At 38.7% G+C, this 18,973-nt stretch overlaps 1 protein-coding gene and 1 long non-coding RNA gene across 2 annotated transcripts in view; one reads left to right on the top strand and one right to left on the bottom strand.

Annotated features, from left to right (window-relative positions):
* The window catches only part of LOC138923303 (uncharacterized), a 35,907-nt gene that overhangs the window by 8,286 nt on the left and 8,648 nt on the right, over nt 1-18,973 (top strand). The window lies entirely within an intron of this gene.
* The window catches only part of COL25A1 (collagen type XXV alpha 1 chain), a 435,527-nt gene continuing 430,469 nt past the window's right edge, over nt 13,916-18,973 (bottom strand). The window contains exons 36-37 of the mRNA XM_070261593.1: nt 17,512-17,550; nt 13,916-14,053 (exon numbers count right to left, since the gene is read on the bottom strand). Of these exons, the coding sequence (XP_070117694.1) occupies nt 14,051-14,053; nt 17,512-17,550 (42 nt within the window). The 3' untranslated portion in view covers nt 13,916-14,050. The remainder of the gene's footprint in view (nt 14,054-17,511; nt 17,551-18,973) is intronic.

Here is an 18,973-nt window from a genome sequence, read left to right as displayed (position 1 = left end):
AGAGGGCAGAGCGGTGGAGCTGTAAAGTGGTAGAGCTTTCCAGAGCTGGGATCTTTGTCCTGCGTTAAAGTCCTCGCACGGTCACTCATTTACTGGATAGCCAGTGATCCAGCTTCTCTGAGTCTCAGCTTTTTTATTTGTAAAAGACGGAGAACAATATTTACTTTTCAGTGTTATGAGGATTCAGTGTGACAGCATGTAATAACAGTATCCTGTCACACGCTCGCTCAGGAAATCCTCAGATAGCTTAAGAGAAAACATAACAAAGTGAAAAACAGCTTTCCAGATGAAATCAATAAAAACAACAAAAACTATACACCATGATATTTCAAAGATAAATAGAAGTCAATAAATATTTAAGTATTACCATAATGAGAAGAGTTTCAAGTATTCTTACTAGTATAGCATGTGAAAGGGATGAATATAAATAGCATCTTTATTTTATCAAAAAATATCAGTGCTATGTTTCCTACTTTTAATTTTTAGAAGATGCCAGTACTACAAAATCTGATAATTTGTGGTTTCTTTAGGTTTATCTATATACACAATCAATCTGTGAATATGGCAGTGGGGTAGGCAGACTAGTGACCCCCGCCCGCAAAGATGTGCATGTCCTAATTCAGGAACCTGTGACTGTGTCATGCTTTATGCCAAAGGATAATTAAGCCTGCAGAGAAATTGTTTGTTAATCAGTTGACCTTAAAATAGGGAGATTATCCTAGATTATCCAAGTACGCCCAGTGTAATCACAAAGGTTCTTAAAAGAGGAAGAGGGAAGCAGAAGAGAAAGAACCAGAGATGGCAGCATTGAAGGATTTGGCCTGACGCTGCTGGTTTTGAAGACGGAGGAAGGAGCCAAGGAGCGCAGGCAGCCACTACAAACTGGAAAAGGCCAGGAGACTGATTGTCCCCGAGAGCCCCAGAGAGGAGGGCTCTCCTGCTGGCACCTGGAGTTTAGCGCAGTGGGATCCATTTAGGAATTCTGAACCATGGAACCATAAGACAATATATTTGTGTTGTTTCAAGACACTAAATTTTGGTAATTTGTTACAGCAGTCATAGGAAACAAATACAGGCAGTTTTGTTTCTCTCTTTTCAGGCTTTTTACCTTGTTTTTTCTTTTCGAATTGTATTGGCTGAGACTTTCAATACAATATTTAATTAGAGCAGCGATATTAAATGTTCTTTTCTTGTTCCCAATTTTAAAAGGAATGTTCCTAACTTTTTGTCTGTAGACCATAGTGATGGTTTCACGTGTGTATACTTATTTCCAAACTCATCAAGTTGTATACATTAAATATATACAGCTTTTTAATGTGGGTCATACCTCGATAAAGTGGTTAAAAAAAAGAAAGATATTTGTTGTAGGTTTTTAATATATTCATACCTATATCAGATTACAGAAATTCCATTCCATTTCAGTTTTTATCAGGAATACCTATTAAATTTTATCAAATGCTATGTCTTAATTTCCTCTTATGTTGTGTATTTCCTCCCTTTTTATTTTTAAATATCAAGAACATAACATAATTAGGCTTTTTTCCTTTTTCGTATTTTTGGGAAAGGTGATAAGTCAGGGAGGAAAGTACTCTTTCAAAATTAACGAATCCTTTAGACCTAAAAGTAGAAAAGATCGCTTTCTTCCTGTGGCATTCTCAGAGCAGCCCCAAAACTGTTAGATAAATGAAAGAAGAGAAGGTTAGCTAACCATGCCAGTAAGTTACGGACAGGAAATTATGGGCAGTAAGTTTAAAACAGCAAATAGTGAAAACTATGTAGGTAAAACCATCTAAGGATAACTTCTCTTGTCAAACATCTTTACCCAATTTTCCCATTACCACTTGCTTTTATGTTTGTTTTTATTTTTTGAAGAGAGACAGAATAGTCTAGGAAAGTCCACAGCTGTTCAACCTCCAAATAGCTAAGATACAGATCTTCCTTAACTTAATGATAGGGTAATATCCCAAAAAACCCACTGTCAACTGAAAATATCCTAAGTCGAAAGTGCATTTAATCCACCTACCCCACTGAACTTCCTGGCTTAGCCTCGCCCCCTTCAGCATGCTCAGAACACTCACGTGAGTCTACAGCTGGGCAAAGTCCTCTAACCCAAAGCCTGTCTTATAATACAGTGTTGACCGTCTCATGTGATTTACTGAATACTGTGCTGAAAGTGAAGTGAAGTGGTTGGGTGGGTGCAGAAGGGCTGTAAGTGGGTTGATTGTTCACCCTCGTGATCGCAGGGCTAACCGGGAGCTGTGACTGGCCTCTGCCCAGCATCATGAGACAGGATCATACTGCATGTTGCTAGCCCTGGGAAAGATCACAATTCAAACTCTGAAGTACATTTCTACTGAACGCGTGTTGCTTTTCCACCATCATAAGGTTGAAAATTCATAAGTCAAACCATCTTAAGTCAGGGACTGTCTATATTTGATACTTTGTCGTCTACCAAACATTTTAGTCACAGTGGAGTCAACAAACTGTTTGTTCCACAATCTGACAATTTCAGTACTCCTATCTTCTCTGTCAGTGACTTGATCTATTGGCTCAGTATAAACATGGCTCATCTTCTTTCCTTGTTCTTATATTCCAATCGCCCCTTTAATTTGCAAGTACAACTCATAAGCAAGAAAAGTTTGTTTCTGGTTGACTACCTATTATGTACTCTGCTGAGACACATTTCCCAAGTGGGACTTTATCAGTCTTGGACCTTGTCATTGCCCTTGAATGATGGATTTGGGTCAACACTGAAATCAGGTTCCAATTCAAGCTAAGAAGTGAATCCTAGTACATCTGAAGGTGGAGACATGAGAGGGGATTGAGGGTAGCAACGGAGATGAAAATGGAGAGTGGAAAAAAGTGCCAAAGAGTGAAGTGTTACCAGTGAAGACAGCTTTAGATAGAGTCACTCCTTGGAACAACTCCTGTGGTGGGAATGCCAGCCGCAAAACAACACATGCTGGCCGCCTGCTGACCTGAGCGATGGTATGAATGAGTTGGAGCAAATAATGCTGCAAAGCAGCATTTTCCAAATGATGTTCTATGGAAACTATCCTTGATCCCTTGTGTCAACATTCCAGTTCACATTCCTACATTTAATGATCTGATTTGTGGAATACGCATTACCATTTCATAGGACATCTGTTTTCTGCAGAACACAACTTGGTCCAAAAGAAGTGAGGAATAGCCCCCTAAGTCTTTTTTGCTCTTACTATTTGGTGTTGATCCTACAATTTGTAAGAGAATAAAAAGGAAAATGTCTATAGAATTATGTCCTTTGTATTGAGAGATTCCTCCTTATCATTCCTGCACCGATGCAAGCGTCACGCACATTTTAACATGACTTATATGCTCATCGCTGCATCGCATACTCTCACACCAAGTTGCTCATATTCTCCTTGGATGGCTTGTTCCATAGCCCTTTAGATAATTGCTTTCATTCATTTATTTATTCAACAAATATTAATTGAGCGCCAACTACATGTCAGGCATTGTGCTGCACATTAAGGACAGAAGAGCAAACAGAACAGACACACCTGTCTCTGTGGGACAACACCATGTAAACAGTGTTACGACAAATGAAATACAAGATGCAACGGAAGTGCAGAGGAGGGGGTGCTAACCAAGATTTGAGGATCTAGAGAGGATTCCTCAGATGTAGCAATGTCTAAACTGGGACCTGAAGGATAGGTAGAAGTTAGGGAGGTAAAGTGGATTTTTAGGTGAAGAAGGGATGAAACAGTGGCAGAGAGAAGATCTGGAAGTGACAGAGGAGAGTCTGGTTGAAGAATTGAAAAATAAGTGGAGTTTGTCTAGATGAAGTGCAGGGAGAGAATGACGAGAGGTAAGCCTGGAGAAGGAGCTCTGAACCGAGTGTAGAAGGATCTTGTAAACCAAAATAAAGGATTTGAAATTTATCCTGCGAGAAACGGAGAACTTCAATTTTAGGAGTTTTAAGCAGGGAAAGATCAAGCTTGCTACAGTGTAGGGCAGGACCAACTGTTGCAAGACCTGCTACTGGAGTCATCCAGGCAAGAGGGACAAGTTACCAGGCCTTAGGTTGTCGCCATGGAAATGCTACGAAGGTGATAGGTCAAGTATATATTGAGCCAGGAGAATCAGCTGCTCACAGGGAGTGACTGGGGATGATGAGGGGAGAGTTGAGCCAGCTGTCATGGGTAGGTTCTGGTTTTGCCAACTGTGTGACGGTGATGCCATTCCCCGAGGTTTGGGGCACAGGAGGGAGAACACGATCGGGGCAGAGGGCAAGTTCAGTTTTGCACATGCAGAGTTTGAGGTGCCTGCTGTGCATCCAAAAGTTTGCAGTTGCAATCACAACTGGAGTTGGGAGAGGGATTGGGGCATCCTGATTAACGCACAGGACTTCAGGAGGTCACTGTGGGAGGGAGGAGTAAGGTGGAGTGGTGGGCACAGAGCTCAGCAGTGGATTGAGGAGTGAATGGGAGGGGAAGAAGTGGGTATGGTGAGTGTAAAGGCAACTTCCTAGAAGCTTGTCTTTGAAGAGGCGCAGGAAAGAGAGAGGGCAGTTCTTAAAGGGGCACGTGGCATTGAGGAAGAGCTTTTATAAAAATGGAAGATACCTCAATAGATTTAAATGTGTTTAGGACAGAGTCTGAAGAGAAGTAGTAGTCATAACAGAACAAGATCCCTGAGGCGCCTGGGGTGGAGATGGCACCTTTGGGGCTGAGGTTAGCCTTACCAGGAAGAGCTGCATCATTTTCTATTGTAAAGAAGGAAAGGAAGAAATCAAGCGTGTAGACATGGGCGGGCACATTTTCAGCCTTGGTGGAGGGATCTGAGGGAGTTTCTTCTGCGGACTTCCTTCCTTCTTCTGTGAATGCAAGATCAGCCACTGAGAGTGAGGGGGTGCAGATTACAGGAGAGTGGAAAAAGTCTGAATTACCCACCTTAACTGGGGAAACACAGAAAGACGGTTGTTGGTAGTTGTCAAGTACACAGGTGAATTTGAAGACTTTGAATTTATAGTGGGACCAATCTGTATGCTTCATGATTTCCGCCTGTGGCACTGAGTGGACTGGACCAGGTAAAGATGCAGACAAGGTGGACAGATGGGTTATTATAGGATTTGGCTTTTACCAAGTGGGCAAATGGAAGAACAACGGGATAATGGAGTTATTGCATCAGCGTAGATGAAACTTTGAACTGTGTAACCTAAGATGGAAAGGAGAGGAAGTGGAGTTGTGTGGGGTCTGGTAGGGAAAAGGCTAAGAGAGAAAGGGAATGGAAGTCATTGGAAGGTTCAAGAACAGGTATAGTGGAAGTTATTGGGTGGGAAGTTCTGGCAGGATAGGAGAGAGGGCTCAGAGTGAAATGTTTCAATATATTATTCCAGAGTCACAGCAATTCCAGGGGTTGACAAAATCAGTGTGTCAGGGGGCCAGCCTGTGGCCAAGTGGTTCAGTTTGTGCACTCTGCTTCAGTGGCCCAGGGTTTTGCAGGTTTGGATCCTGGGTGTGGACCTAGCACAGCACATCAAGCCATGCTGGAGCAGTGTCCCACACAGTAGAACTAGAAGGACCTGCAACTAGAATATACAACTATGTACTGGGGGGCTTTGGGGAGAAGAAAAGAAAATCAGTGTGTCAGGGTAGTGGGTGGCAGAATTGGAGGGTGCAAAAAGTCATTAGAGATGAAGTCTGAGAAGATAATGGACTAAGGTATTGGTTGCATTGCCCAAAGTGACATTTAAGTCACCTCTGATTATGGCGGCACTTGGGGTGAAGAAGATCACTGTGAACCACAGACCGAAGTCCGTAATGAATGAAGGGGGATGACTGGGAGGTCAGTAGATGGCTGCAACGAGGAACAGCAGAGCATGGTAACCACCAAGAAATATGAGTCCCAGAGAAGGAGGGCTTTGTATAATATGGATGGAGAATAAATCATCTGGAACTAGCAATGAAGAGCAATGTGGATGCTCAACTTTTCTTTCCATCTGTAAGATACGGAGGGGATGTTGGAGAATTAGCAGCTTCCATTTGAGAGAGTTGCTGGAGAGTGAGCTCTGAGTTTTAGTTAACAGTTATGAGGAGAGAAAATTCCCAGAGATTCACAAGAAAAGAAAGGTTGCTACCCTTATATTAATGATCCTAACATTCCATTAAGATAGACTAGACTACCAGTGGCTCTCAAAGAGTGGACCCTGGACCAAATCCATTATCACCACTGAGGAGATTGATAGAAATATAAATTCTCAAGTCCTGTCCCAGACCTGCTGAACCAGAAACTCAGGGCGTGGGGCCCAGCAATGCGTGTTTTCAGAAACTTTCCAGGTGATTCTGATGAATGCTGAAGTTTGAGAATTTCTGGACTAAATCTAGCTTCCTAACATAGAGAGGCAATGGAAAGATAGAAAACACAAATTGAGAGAAAGATTTAGAAGGCAAACATTTGAGGTTTAAATGGATGGCAACACCATGCATACTTCGCAAAGGTGCAGTTAGTCCCATAACAAGATCATGGTTCTCAGCTCACTGGCCTGCTCGAAACTACTCAACAATCATGAAGTGTTTCCTGCTGTTTGCTCCTTTTCGCCATGGGGGTCATTGAAATCCTCTCTACTCTCTTTAAACTTATCCTCTATGGCCACTTATCAGATGACATTGCACCCTACTTCATACAAAACATATTATTTTTTTCCAGTTTTATTGAGAACATATTCTTAATTTAGACTTGAAAAAGGTCATAACACATCTTCCTTTACTTTAAGAACTACCTGGAATGCTAGGAACTAGCTATGTGGATTGCTTTACTCATTATGTTCATTAATAAAATTGGTAAGTCCAAGTGAATTTTGTTGCTGTTGCAACTTCTGTCATTCACTTAAAAGGATTTATTGGGAACCTACTATGAACTGGGTTCATGCTTGGTTCACCTTCTAGTGGAGGAGGCACACAAACATACAATTATTAACACTTAGATAAGTGTTTTAGCAATGACAAATAAAGGAAATTATCGGAACAGAGAAGATGAAGCATCTAAACTCAGGAAGGTGTTTAGTAAGTTGACACGTGTTGAGTCTTGGGAGAGCAAGAATTCTTTAGATGGATGGTGGGGATGGGAATGGAGACTATTTTAGCCTAGGGAGAGGCCAAAGGGATCTTCAAATAGTTTAATGTGGGAAAACCTGTGGGTAAGGGTTGCTGACCAGCAAAACATGAGGCTGTAAAGCTGGGCAGCCTGGGATCATGAAGGGCTTTGCTTTCTAGACCAAAGTATCTACACGATAACGAGGGACTCCTGGAAGATTTTAAGCAAGGGAACGGCATGATTAAATTTCCCCTAAGAACTGTTTTTAGTGAAGTTGGTTTTGGCACATGCACTTGGCTTACACTGGGGAACATTATAAAAACCTGCTGTTATACTCATTGTAGGGGTGCCCTTACGACAGTGCTCTCTATAAGAAGTCTCACATGAGAAATTTCTTATCAATCAGCTTTTATTCTTTTGAGGAAGGAGTATGTTTTCACCTTATGGGTGATGTAAACATGTTACTGACTTCTCTTTTTGGTCACCAAGAAGCTCAGAACCATATGATTTTATATCTTTTCCTTATAACTTTCTTTGTGCTCTTGAACTTTGTTTATATGTGGCTTTCTTGGTTATTTTTAAATTTATATATTTTAATTTCTTTATAAGTGTTCATTTGTCTCAAATTCTATGTGAAATGAAACCTGAGGATGAATTCATAAATAAATAAGACACGGCCATATTTGCTTTCTTTGAATCATCCTCCTCAGGGTGATGAAGTATGAGGTGGGGGGGGGGGGTAGTTATTAGAGGCAAGGGGGCCAGTTAGAAGACTCTTTGCAAAGTCCAAGAGAGAAATGGGGGAGCCTAACCAAGCGAATGGTAAGGGGATGAGGAGAAGAGGGGTGGATCTGAGAGATATCTATGAGGTAGAATGGAAGGAAGTTGGTGATGGATTGGATGCTGTATGTGGGAGGGAATGGGCAAGTAATGAGAGGTAGGCAGTGGCCAGAATGATTCTGAACCTTCTATCTTGTTTGCTTGGCTGGCAGGTGGGGATGGAATTTCACTCTAATATGGATGTCTGGAAGGGACCATCTGTGAAGGGGAAGATGATGAGCTACCAGTGGGACATCCAGGTGGACACACCTGTAACTGTTGGTCTGCAAGTTAGAAGAAAATCTGCAATAGAGATAGAAACTTGGTCTTTGTGAGACTGAACGAGCTTTTCTGGAGAGAAAGAGTGTGTGAGAGAAGGGCAAAAGCAAAAGAACATGTAGGTCAGAGCCTGAGGATCATCTGCTAGTGATCAGGTTGAGGAGAGAGGTGGCAAAGGACAATGGGAAAGAAAAGTGGGAGGAAATGAGCGTAGGGACACGGACATGAAAGCAAAGAGTGTTTAGGAGGGTGGCAGGGGTCAACGGTGTCCAATCCTGCTGGGAAGTGGAAGAAAGATGAGGACAGAGAAGTGTGCTCTTTTAGTCAGGACTTGTAAATCAGGTGACCTTAACGGGGGCATCCAGTCATTCATTAGTCAGTATATTCAAGCCACTGCCATGTACTATATTCTAATCACACAATGATGACTGATTTAATGTGGTAGAGAGAAGAGTCAATTGGGACTAAGGAAGTTTAATTACTCAAGATGTAGAATTCTGGAAGACAGTGAGTTGGAGGGGAAGCTTTGTCTGGAGTCATTACTATCTAATAAACAGGAAGTACTAGTTTTTAAAGAAAATCCCCATAACTAAGAATGTGCACTACATTGAGTGGTGGCAATGCAACACTTCAGAAGCGCAGAATATAATTCTTTATGGACTGTGTGTAAATCAGAGAAAACAGGCCAAGGTGTTCATGGAACATCACTAAAGCTTTATAACAATACAATTCATTACCATTGGATTAATATTGTAATAATTACACACTTTTTACATTATGAAAATAAGTCATAAATAGTGTAAAAATAATTCTGAAGATCAACTTCTCACAAACTAGGAACCCTGAAAACAAGTTAAAAAAGCAAATCAAAACATATTAGAAACTGAACACAATGCAAGTATCTCCAGACTGCAAATCAAAAACCACAATGCATCTTTGATCCGGCAACATCAGCTGGAGAAATTATCACGAGACTGAAGCAAGAAATCAAACAGGGAGAATTCAGCCTTTCAATTATTTACACTACGGAGAAAAACACGTTTGTGCCATATTTACAGTGATAAGACACAACACATTCTTAGAATAATCAGTTACATGAGACTGGCCCATAAAACATTAAGAAAAATACGCAGTGTAATGCTTGCCAAAATATTTTTTTTTTGCATTTTCTTCTTCTTTTGTATTTACGTGATTTTTTGGCAATATAAAAATAGCTGCACATAGAGATGAACTTTAAAATGTAAAAAATACAAATAAAAATATAATATTTTCTAAAGGAAAATCAGATACATACATCTTTTAAAAATGTTAAGTGGCATGAAACATTTACAACAGTATAAAGAATATTCACATAAATGTCAACAATATGTAAGACATTCCTTTGTGAATCCAATTTCTTAATATTTCTGAGATATGTGAGAATATCCACTGCATTTTGAGAAATATTGATACTTTGTTAAATTATCAATAAATCAAACATAATAGGTCAGGTTGAAAAGGTCTTCCTATTTCCAAAAGAACAGTTCTGTCAATAAGCAGCATAGGGAATCTTATACATTTAAAGAAAAAATCAGAAATGCCATTAAAATGTTTCAGTATTGGATCAGCAAAAACAAAATCCACTAAAAATTTAAGCTGGAAGAGTATCTCTGCCACGGCATGGCATATAGTAAATATAGCCAAAATGAAGATATTTCAACAAAAGTGGGAAAAAGTAGGGACTGAAAGTCCTTACATTCGAAAATAATTCAGCAGAATCATAATTGGTCAAGTATGTTAATTCCACTAGGAATGAATGATTTCAACATGTGATTGTTCTTTATTATTATTCTTGAGAACATAAGGTAAGGTTGTTATGGACTTGACTTTCTAGAGGCTGCAGGATTTTTCTTTTTTTGTTTTGGTAGAAATTAGAAAAGTTCATTTTTGGTAATGTTAATTATTAATATAACTTGATTATCAAGAAATAGAGAAAAACGAGGTTTCAAATATCAATATCTGCATGTTCCTATGATCACTCATTAGAAGATATTAAAACACCACCCACCAAACAAGCATAACTCATTTCTGGGTAAGATAATACACAGTGGCAGGAAAAAAAAGGATGAAAAGTGGTGTTAACTTTTTATGCTACGATACTAACATTAAAGAAAAAAAACACCTTGGAAAATTAAACACATTTTTTAAGTGATAAAAATATAAGATACCAGACAATTTTCCATAGGTACTGACATGCTGATTTGACCGTTTTCCCACCTAGAGGTTTATATATATATATATATATATACAGTAGACAAAGGACATGTAGAATGAACTACTGGATGTGTAAGTTCTTACTGTGCCATCAGAACATCAGGCACAGAAAGTAAATTCAAGAACAGACTTTTTCTTTTTGGTAAAAATTCAAGATATTCTCATTTTTTCTATAAAAACAAATAAGAAAGAAAAATCCTTCAAGACTGCTTTTCATAATGAAGATGAAAACTAGAAGAAAAATATGGGCACACTTGTGTCAGATACTCTATGAATGTGTCCAGACTTGTCTAATGCTGGTTTTGTCATGCGTAATCAACTTATATAAGCTAACAGATGAGAATGAAAATTGAGAAAAGCATATGGCATACGAAATGAACATGAAACAAGAGGATCCACGATCCAGGTAAACACATATCAACCTACAGGTACACTGTTTCGTTTTGTTTTACATCAAGAGAGACTGGTCATGGAACCATCATTATAGCAAATACATGAAAATAAAATCACACACTAATAGTTTAGGAATGCTATTAAACAGAGAAATGAAATTATCTATAGTAGAGTTGCATTGTCCATAAAGAAAAGGAAAAGAAATACATTAGCACCAACCTGAATGGAAAACAATTTTAAAGCTAAAACACATATGAGTTTGGCATCCTTAAAAGGCGCTTATCAGAAACAGAACCTGATCTTGACTGGTTTCCAATGTGTCTTTCATGTATTTTTTTCTCAATCCTCTATCTATCCAATAATATAAATTAAAAGAAAGAAATCTTTAAGAAAAATGTGTATCTGCCAACACATATATCAGCAGACATAATTCATTAGTTCATTCATCAATTACTTGAGAATTCTCTATATTGATGACAAAATGGATGGCTGGACATATCTTAGTAACCAAAAGTTTAAGATTATCCATGGTGGTTAAGACCTGGTAATTCCACTAACAAAGAGGAGTACCATCCCCCTGTTGTTTTTCCCAAAGAAATAAATGTAACGGAAGTTTACAGCTTCCTTTAATCACGGAATAAAAGTCAATGTTGTCAAATCAGTTATAGAGCAAAAAACTCAATATACACATATGACAAAACAGTATTCTTAAAGGGCTGTGTTCAAAAAAATGTTTTTTGTCCATAAAATGTTTCTCTTTGATGTTGAGGTATTCTCTTTTGAAGCTGTGCAAGTTTTAAATAGTGATCTATCTCCATCCCTCTTTCTACTAGAGGAGTAGAAAGACAGACAGGTAGGAAGAAATATAGCCACCAGATTTTTCTCAAGACACCACTGTTTGTTTTCTTGAAGAGACTAGTTTTACCCCCTTTAGTTCATTTCTTCAAATTGCTTAAGACAAGTTGTTTCGGACACTAAACAATACCTTCTCCTAACCATGTCACAACAGAAATGGTCAGAAAATGCCCTCTGTTGTTTTAAAAATGCTAAATTGACTTCAGAATGTGGAATGTTACTAGAAATGTTACTAATTAGATTGATCGAATGGTTTGAACATCTTTCCAATCTTGAAAACTTAATGGAAATAAGAAGGCATTTTGTATAATTGAACATTCGGTTATATAACATGAAAGAGATCATAGGGTCTTAGGCTTCTTGTCTTCTATCTTAACTATTGTTGCTGCAAGCCAATGATGAGCTGATGTCCCCTCTGGTGGTGAAAACCTATGCATAAAACTAGAAAATTTCCCACAAAATGGCATTAAGTCAGGAGGGAAATTATATTGTCCCATGAGCGGAAAGTGTGACTGCTCCTCACTGATAATGTTTCTCCTAATGCAACCCTTCCACTTCGAATAAGCCATTTGAAAACATCCTACCAACTCTTTTCTGTGCAAAATGCTCAGTCTAATACAGTTAGGTAACTTTTGAGCAAGTAGATGAAAAAAATACTCTCTTTATGGCAACTATATTTCACAGCTTTCTGAGATCTCAGATTTGGTCTGTGCATAAGACAAACATTTAGAAATGTAAAAAAAGATAAAGAAATCTAAATATAGACAAAACTTAGATCTAAATAGAACTACAAAAAATAGAAATGAATTAACACTATCAAATGTAACCAAATCTTGATTTTTATCTTAACTGATCATCACTATGTGCGTTATAGTCATCATACGAAAAAAGTCAAAAAGTAAGTACTGAAAAAATTGCTTAACTTTGATGCTTTACAATGACTGAACTGAAAGTGGAGTTTGGTTTATATTCTCTTCAATCATTCAGAACAGGAGTTAGTAAAAGGTCATCTTGACGGTTGGGACCAAGTTATTAGGATTTGAAGACTTGATTTCAAAAAAATTTGTTCAAAACAAATGTGATGAAAACTGAAATAAATCTTTTCTTAACATTCCTGGGACTAAAAAGGAAAAGCACTCAAAAGAATGGAAAACATCTTTCTGTTTCTAGAACATTGTAAAAAATGTCTGAAATGGGTTGGATCTTGGAAGGCAGGGATGGTCTCACATCAGCTCCGGAAGAGATTGTAGGAGTTGTTCTCATCCATTTTCAGGAGACATTATTTCAGCTGAGCCCTTCTTGGGACTTGTTATTTCTTCAGCAACCTGAGCTTTGGTGGGATGTACATACTCTTCGTCCTCAGCAACAGGGGCCGCCATTCCAGGAACCCCCTACCCCAAAGCAGTGCTATATGCCTCCGTCATTTTCCAAAAGCACCCATATTAACATTGCTGGAATTCAGTTTATTAAAAAAAAAAAAAAGTCTGCCCTTCTGGGTGCCTGCAGTCATAATCCTCCTTCTTACTTGGTCACAGGAGATACAGCGCAGGATGCTGACCTGGTCCTCTTCCCTTGTCTTCACTGCCAAGGGCAGCCCAAGGAAAACTGGCCGTGGCAACCAGCTGAACCCCTTGATATTTCAACCAAGGTGGCCCCGTGAGCCACAACACCGGAAGCTGTAGATCTGCAGTCGGGGACTGCAACTCCCTCAAAATACAAGACTGTTTGAGTGTGTGCTCTCCGCCACCTTATCTCTTTTTGGCAATCAGCCATGGTGTAACCCCCTTGAGATGACAAAAGAAATAAGAGCTCAGATGTGATCACAGGACTCATCAAGGGCATGCTAGCATCTGAAGGTGCACAACAAGGAGTGGGTGTGGCACACAGTCATGCTTTTTAGTCAGTTTCAGTGGGTGGTGTGGGCATCAATGCTAACAGTGAAGGAGAGGAGGGATGTGATGATAGACTCTAAAATCGGTCAGTATTGTAAGTACATTTTCATAGTTTTGAGTCCATATTTGGTCACAATTTCATGTAAACTACTTCATGGCACTTTTTGTCCATGCAATTAACAAGCCCAAAGTAAGAAAATAGCAAGAACAATCATTCTCTATTGCTGATATGTCCTTATCAATACACATCTCACATAAGATATAGAGACACTGATCTATACTTTTTGCAGGCTTCTCACTGGTTTCACATATTGCCCAATTTCAGATGTAAGTGAAGAAGAGATGGACATATGTTCTACTGCCAACAGGAAGCAGCTATATGTAAACATATCTCAGACTTGTAAAATCTGCAATTCAGTTTTCAACTATAAATATAAAAAGTGGACCGTTATATACACAACTTCATGCTCGGAAAGTTAGATTCATCACTGTAGAAAAACAAACAACAAAAAAGACAAATATATAGAATTAATGGTCTACGATAAAAATTCCAAATTAACATTTATTTTAAGAAAACTGGTAGAACCCCAAACAGAGTTTTGTTATGTTTGTTTTATCAATGAGCCAATTGATATGTGTCCTATACATTTTCTACAACTCCAGGGCATCATCAAAATTTCCACCACAGTTTCAAACCACATTTTTCTTTTGCTACTGAGAAGTTTGTGGTGTTTGTCTCACTAACTATTCTGGGAAAGCAGAAAATTAGGATTTTATCACATCTGTGCCATAATGAAAATACATGTCCTGTTTATAACTGACAAAATCTTCTCCAACCATTAAAACACGTGGTGGAAAAGGCTGAGGATTCTGACCTCAGTGGAACTGTTGGCATCTGACTCCTGGCTATAGTGCTCCACTCTCCTTCGGTTCTCGCTTCCTCTTTCCTGTGGGCAGCCCTGCCCTGCTGTGGATAGTATGCAGGTAAACCTGCCTGCCATCAGGTCTTCCAGCTGTATTTCAGGTTCCATTGCCATCTAAGGCACCGTAAGTCTCTGGCTCCTTGTTTTGAGCAGCTATAATTATTAAGATTTTCCCAGAACTGAAGTCTGACAGAACTGAGGGACAATGGTCTTTGAGGGACAAACTTAGAGATCTTGGAGATACTTTTACTCCAAAAAAAAAAAAAAGCCAATGAGAAAAGAATGTCCAGTTCATTAAATAAAAATATTTGCTTTTCTCTCTCCAAGAAAAATAGACGCTTTATTAGCTGAGCTTAAGAGGCCAGGTCCTTTGCCGTCTTTAGAGAAGATTGCTCATCGTTTACGCAAGTCGTGTCAAGGCAGAGAACGCGCTGGAAGGAAATACTCCTTTCTCCACACTCTCCCTTATCTCAGATTTCAAACAGATGAGTCTTTTGATTACCAATGTTTTGTAAATAATCTACAGAATTTTAAAGAGTTTTCTTTTTTAGATTTTAAAAATCTGTCACCTTACTTTAGGAAGTCCTGCTGCAAACCTGTCAGCCCTATCTGGAAAAATAAAGTTTAGTGAAACATTAAAAAATCTGAAGGCTTTGTGTACTTTCCCTATTAATAGTTTTTAATCTCTGGATAAGGATGGATGATAACTTTAATAGCTCATTTTTTCTTAACTATACCTTCTGCCATTTCCTCACTGTATGAATTACACTGTGAACTGGTACATCATTTTTCTTCAAAATTTAGAAAACTGAACTATATCTAGAAAGAGAAGTGATTTAAACAAAGATCAAATAGTTTTGCGTGAAAAAAATGCTTAGTGAGAGAAGCATGACCAAGAGACCTCGTTCATTAATCACAGTAATTTACACTGTGGCCACAACCTGAATTTTCAGTCAAACATTCACCACTGTGCCCAGAGGCTAACGCACCAAACGATATTTCGAAGGTACACATGAAACAGGATTAACTCAAAGTAATCTGCTGGCCTTCTTTTTAAAATATCATCTTAAAAATAATTTGATTTGACTAACAGCGTATTTGAGGCAGCTAAATTGACCACATAAGAGATTTCAGAACATTCATTTTTCTAATTGATTGTTTCTTCTTTTTGGGGGGTGGTTGGGGGAGGTTGATCACAACGATGTGCATTCGTGTGTGTTGGGCAGTGTGGTGAGCAACACTGAAGTTTTATCACTGAATTACTATTCTTTGTATAATAAGATGCTAGATTTAAGAGATCTTTAATCTTCCATAGAACATAGTATATATTCTGTGGAAAAATATGTGCTTTTTAAAGGAAATTTCTGATCTTCTGATGCTATTCACATTACTACTAGGTTCAGCCATTTCAGGAACCAAAAAGATGATGACTCCTTTGCTTGTTGCTGTTATTACTATGAACTCACAAAAAGAAGAGGACAAAAATGGTGTGAACCCAGGTTCTGAGAGTGTCAGAGGTTGGCTAAAGTAAGCTGTTCCCATCTCCCTCTATGAGAGTGTGCCAACGACTGTATTAAAAAGTCATTATAGTATTAGATCACAGGCCAAGGGTTACAGCGTAGACGGTAATTCCAGCTCAGGATAGTATTAAAAATCCTGAGAAGAGGGGTTATGCTGGTGAAAGGATAGTTTTCTCAGGTGAAGGAGAATATGATGCTAGGCTCCTCTTCCTGAGAACCGCTTGACCTCACATGTGATGGAGCTAATTAGCTGACAGGCTGAAAGTGGAGTATGGGAAGCTGTAAATAAATGACGCTACTGAGAGGGAAGGCTTTTCTTTCCCCAGCCAAGTGGTGGGAAAGTAGTTAAGTAAGAGAGCAAGGATCTCCTTGCCAAAGGAGTTGGTGAGACCAGATGCAGCTAAGGGAGTCCAGTTTCTCCTCATCTTTCTGCGCCTACGTAGTTTTGCCAATGAAGCGTGCCTGATAAAAGTGACTGGATCAGCCACGAGGTGTTAGAGAAAAAAAATCAAAATGATGAAAGCAGCATGTATACTCCCCCTAGCTCATTTTTACATGAGAACATTTCCTTTATCCTTCAGTAGCAGAGACCACATGCACAGTCCTTTATAAGCAGGTTCGCACAACTCTGGTGTGACGGATAGGTCTTCTCTTCGGCAGCACAGCACATACAGATCTCTTCTCTGCTTCAAGTTCTGCCGTTGTTCTTCCTCATCTGTTTCTCCTAGTTCTGTGATACACTTGCCCTGTGCCCTTGGGAGTTCCTTAACCTCTCTGAATTTCAGTTTCCTCATCGGCACCATTGAGGATAGCAATACCCCAGAGGGTTATTATGAGATTAAACAAATCATATTCCGTATACGAAAGGGATCATCACACAGCCTTCGTTCACAGGTTCTCCGGGAAGGATGAGTGCTCTCCCTACTGAATACAGACACAGGGACTATGGGCAGCCACATGCAGAGGCTACAAGAAAGTGACATCATAAAGGACGCCAACTTAAATATAACAAGATTCTCCCAAATAAATCAAGACATCATTGAAGAAAAAAAGTCATGCTTACATTTTCTGCTTTCTCAGCTTTGTGATTACTATTGACAGGGTTCTACCATGTATTTGCATGTTTGCCTAAGTAATTGACTATCACTAGAAAAAGAATCACAAGGAAGAATAGTTTTAAAGAGTAGGGGGACAGGGAGTTTATTGAGAGACAAGCAAACCATTACTAAGATGCGCTGACCCTTTCCATTCCAGACAGGATTAGGTAGGGAGGTTCCAAATGACAGTGTTTGCTACGAACTGTTTTCACTCATCAGTTTAGGAAGAAATCAGCAGTAAACACATTAATCGAAAGATATTCTGGAGATGAAATCTTTTGCTTTTTAATACCCAAACAATTTTCAGGAATGTCAAATTCAAAAGGTCTGTTGTAAATGGAAAAGGCCAGGCCAGGTGAGGAGAAAGGGAGAGCGCTTCTTTTAGAAAGAACTCTATAAAGCCTACCTTTTGCCAACAGCCAGGCATGGGTAACCCATCTGGCCCCTGGTTCAAAGAGGAGAATAAGAATTCCTTAGGCTCCACGACAGTGATCATACTTCATAATTCACATGCTCAGAGGCCTAACAAATGGACTTCTACCCACTAGGCATCTTTTTCTAATTATCAACTCCCAATAGAATGCCCAACATTAGTTAAAATGAAGAAAATTTAAATGTTTTCCAGAGTGAGCACACCTTTTGAAAATACATAAAGTATAGAAAAAAATTATGCCTAACTTTGAAATAGTAATTTACAAAGCATTGTGGTCTACTCAGTTCCACCTTTAGATAGTAAATCTGTACTGGTCCTCTTAATTTCATTAAAACACATTCCACAATTATCTTTACTAAACAAACTGAAACAACATCTCTTCCTGGTCACTGTGGCCTGTGGTTGAAGGCACGATAATGCTAAATAATCAATGATGAGCCATTTCTATCTGAAGTTTATAGCTCTTCACATGCCAGTATCTTTCCTCTTTCTATACTGAAAGCAGATTTGGTAGAACATATTCAATTAATTGAATTAAAAGATAGGCAGGCCTCTTTACATCTTTACAGTAAAATGTTATCCATAGCATTCATCAATTTTTCTATTAAAATTCTTCAGAAGCCAGTTAACAAATTATGAATAACCAAGAGATTCCTAAATCTTGCAAAATTTATTTTCATTTACAGTGAGCTCTCTTCAGATACAAATGGTACGAATGAAGCAGGAAGAGTCGCTATATTACGAGGCATGCTTATGCTCCCCCTCAACAAAACGATTGTAAAATATTACTTATTATCAATACCAGGCAAACAAAATAAAACACTGGGCACTTCATATTGAGATTTTCTAATTGTAATTATTGACTGAATAAATTTTTCTATAAATATAATCTCTTAAAAGACTCGAGAAACATAAATTCATCTTTAAAGAATCATGCTTAGCACTGAAGAATAATATAACATGCAGACCAAGTATAACCATCAACACAGCCATAGAAAGTTTTCCGTTATGTGAAAGACATATGAAATATGAAATTTCCTTTATATGAAATGAAAATATGAATATACTTTCTTTTTAAATGTAAAAAAGAAAACACTTTGAAATAGCTTCATAATATATTTGGGAAGAAATTCGGTAATGCCAGATTGGTACAAGGAGAAGGAACACCCAATAGAATTTTAGATTTTAGTATAAGGAGGATTTTGAGTTCATGCCAATGGAGACAGGGGTTCTGTCTACTTTAGGAGAGTGAGTTTCAAAAGGAGAGACCATTAAATTGAGAGGGTTACGTGATACAGAAGAGGGTTTGGGCTGCAGACTCATCATCTTTAGAAGCTCAGGGAAGTTTGGCTTGCTTCTCTACGGGTCTCTTAACAGCATTCCTTTGAATTGTTAACTCTTGACCACAGAGGCTTGACTCTCTAGGTTTGGCTTT

Source organism: Equus caballus, chromosome 2, assembly GCF_041296265.1.
Source record: "Equus caballus isolate H_3958 breed thoroughbred chromosome 2, TB-T2T, whole genome shotgun sequence".
Taxonomy (NCBI): domain Eukaryota; kingdom Metazoa; phylum Chordata; class Mammalia; order Perissodactyla; family Equidae; genus Equus; species Equus caballus.
The sequence above is the reverse complement of the archived record's forward strand: the minus strand, read 5'-3'. Positions and strand labels throughout refer to the sequence as shown.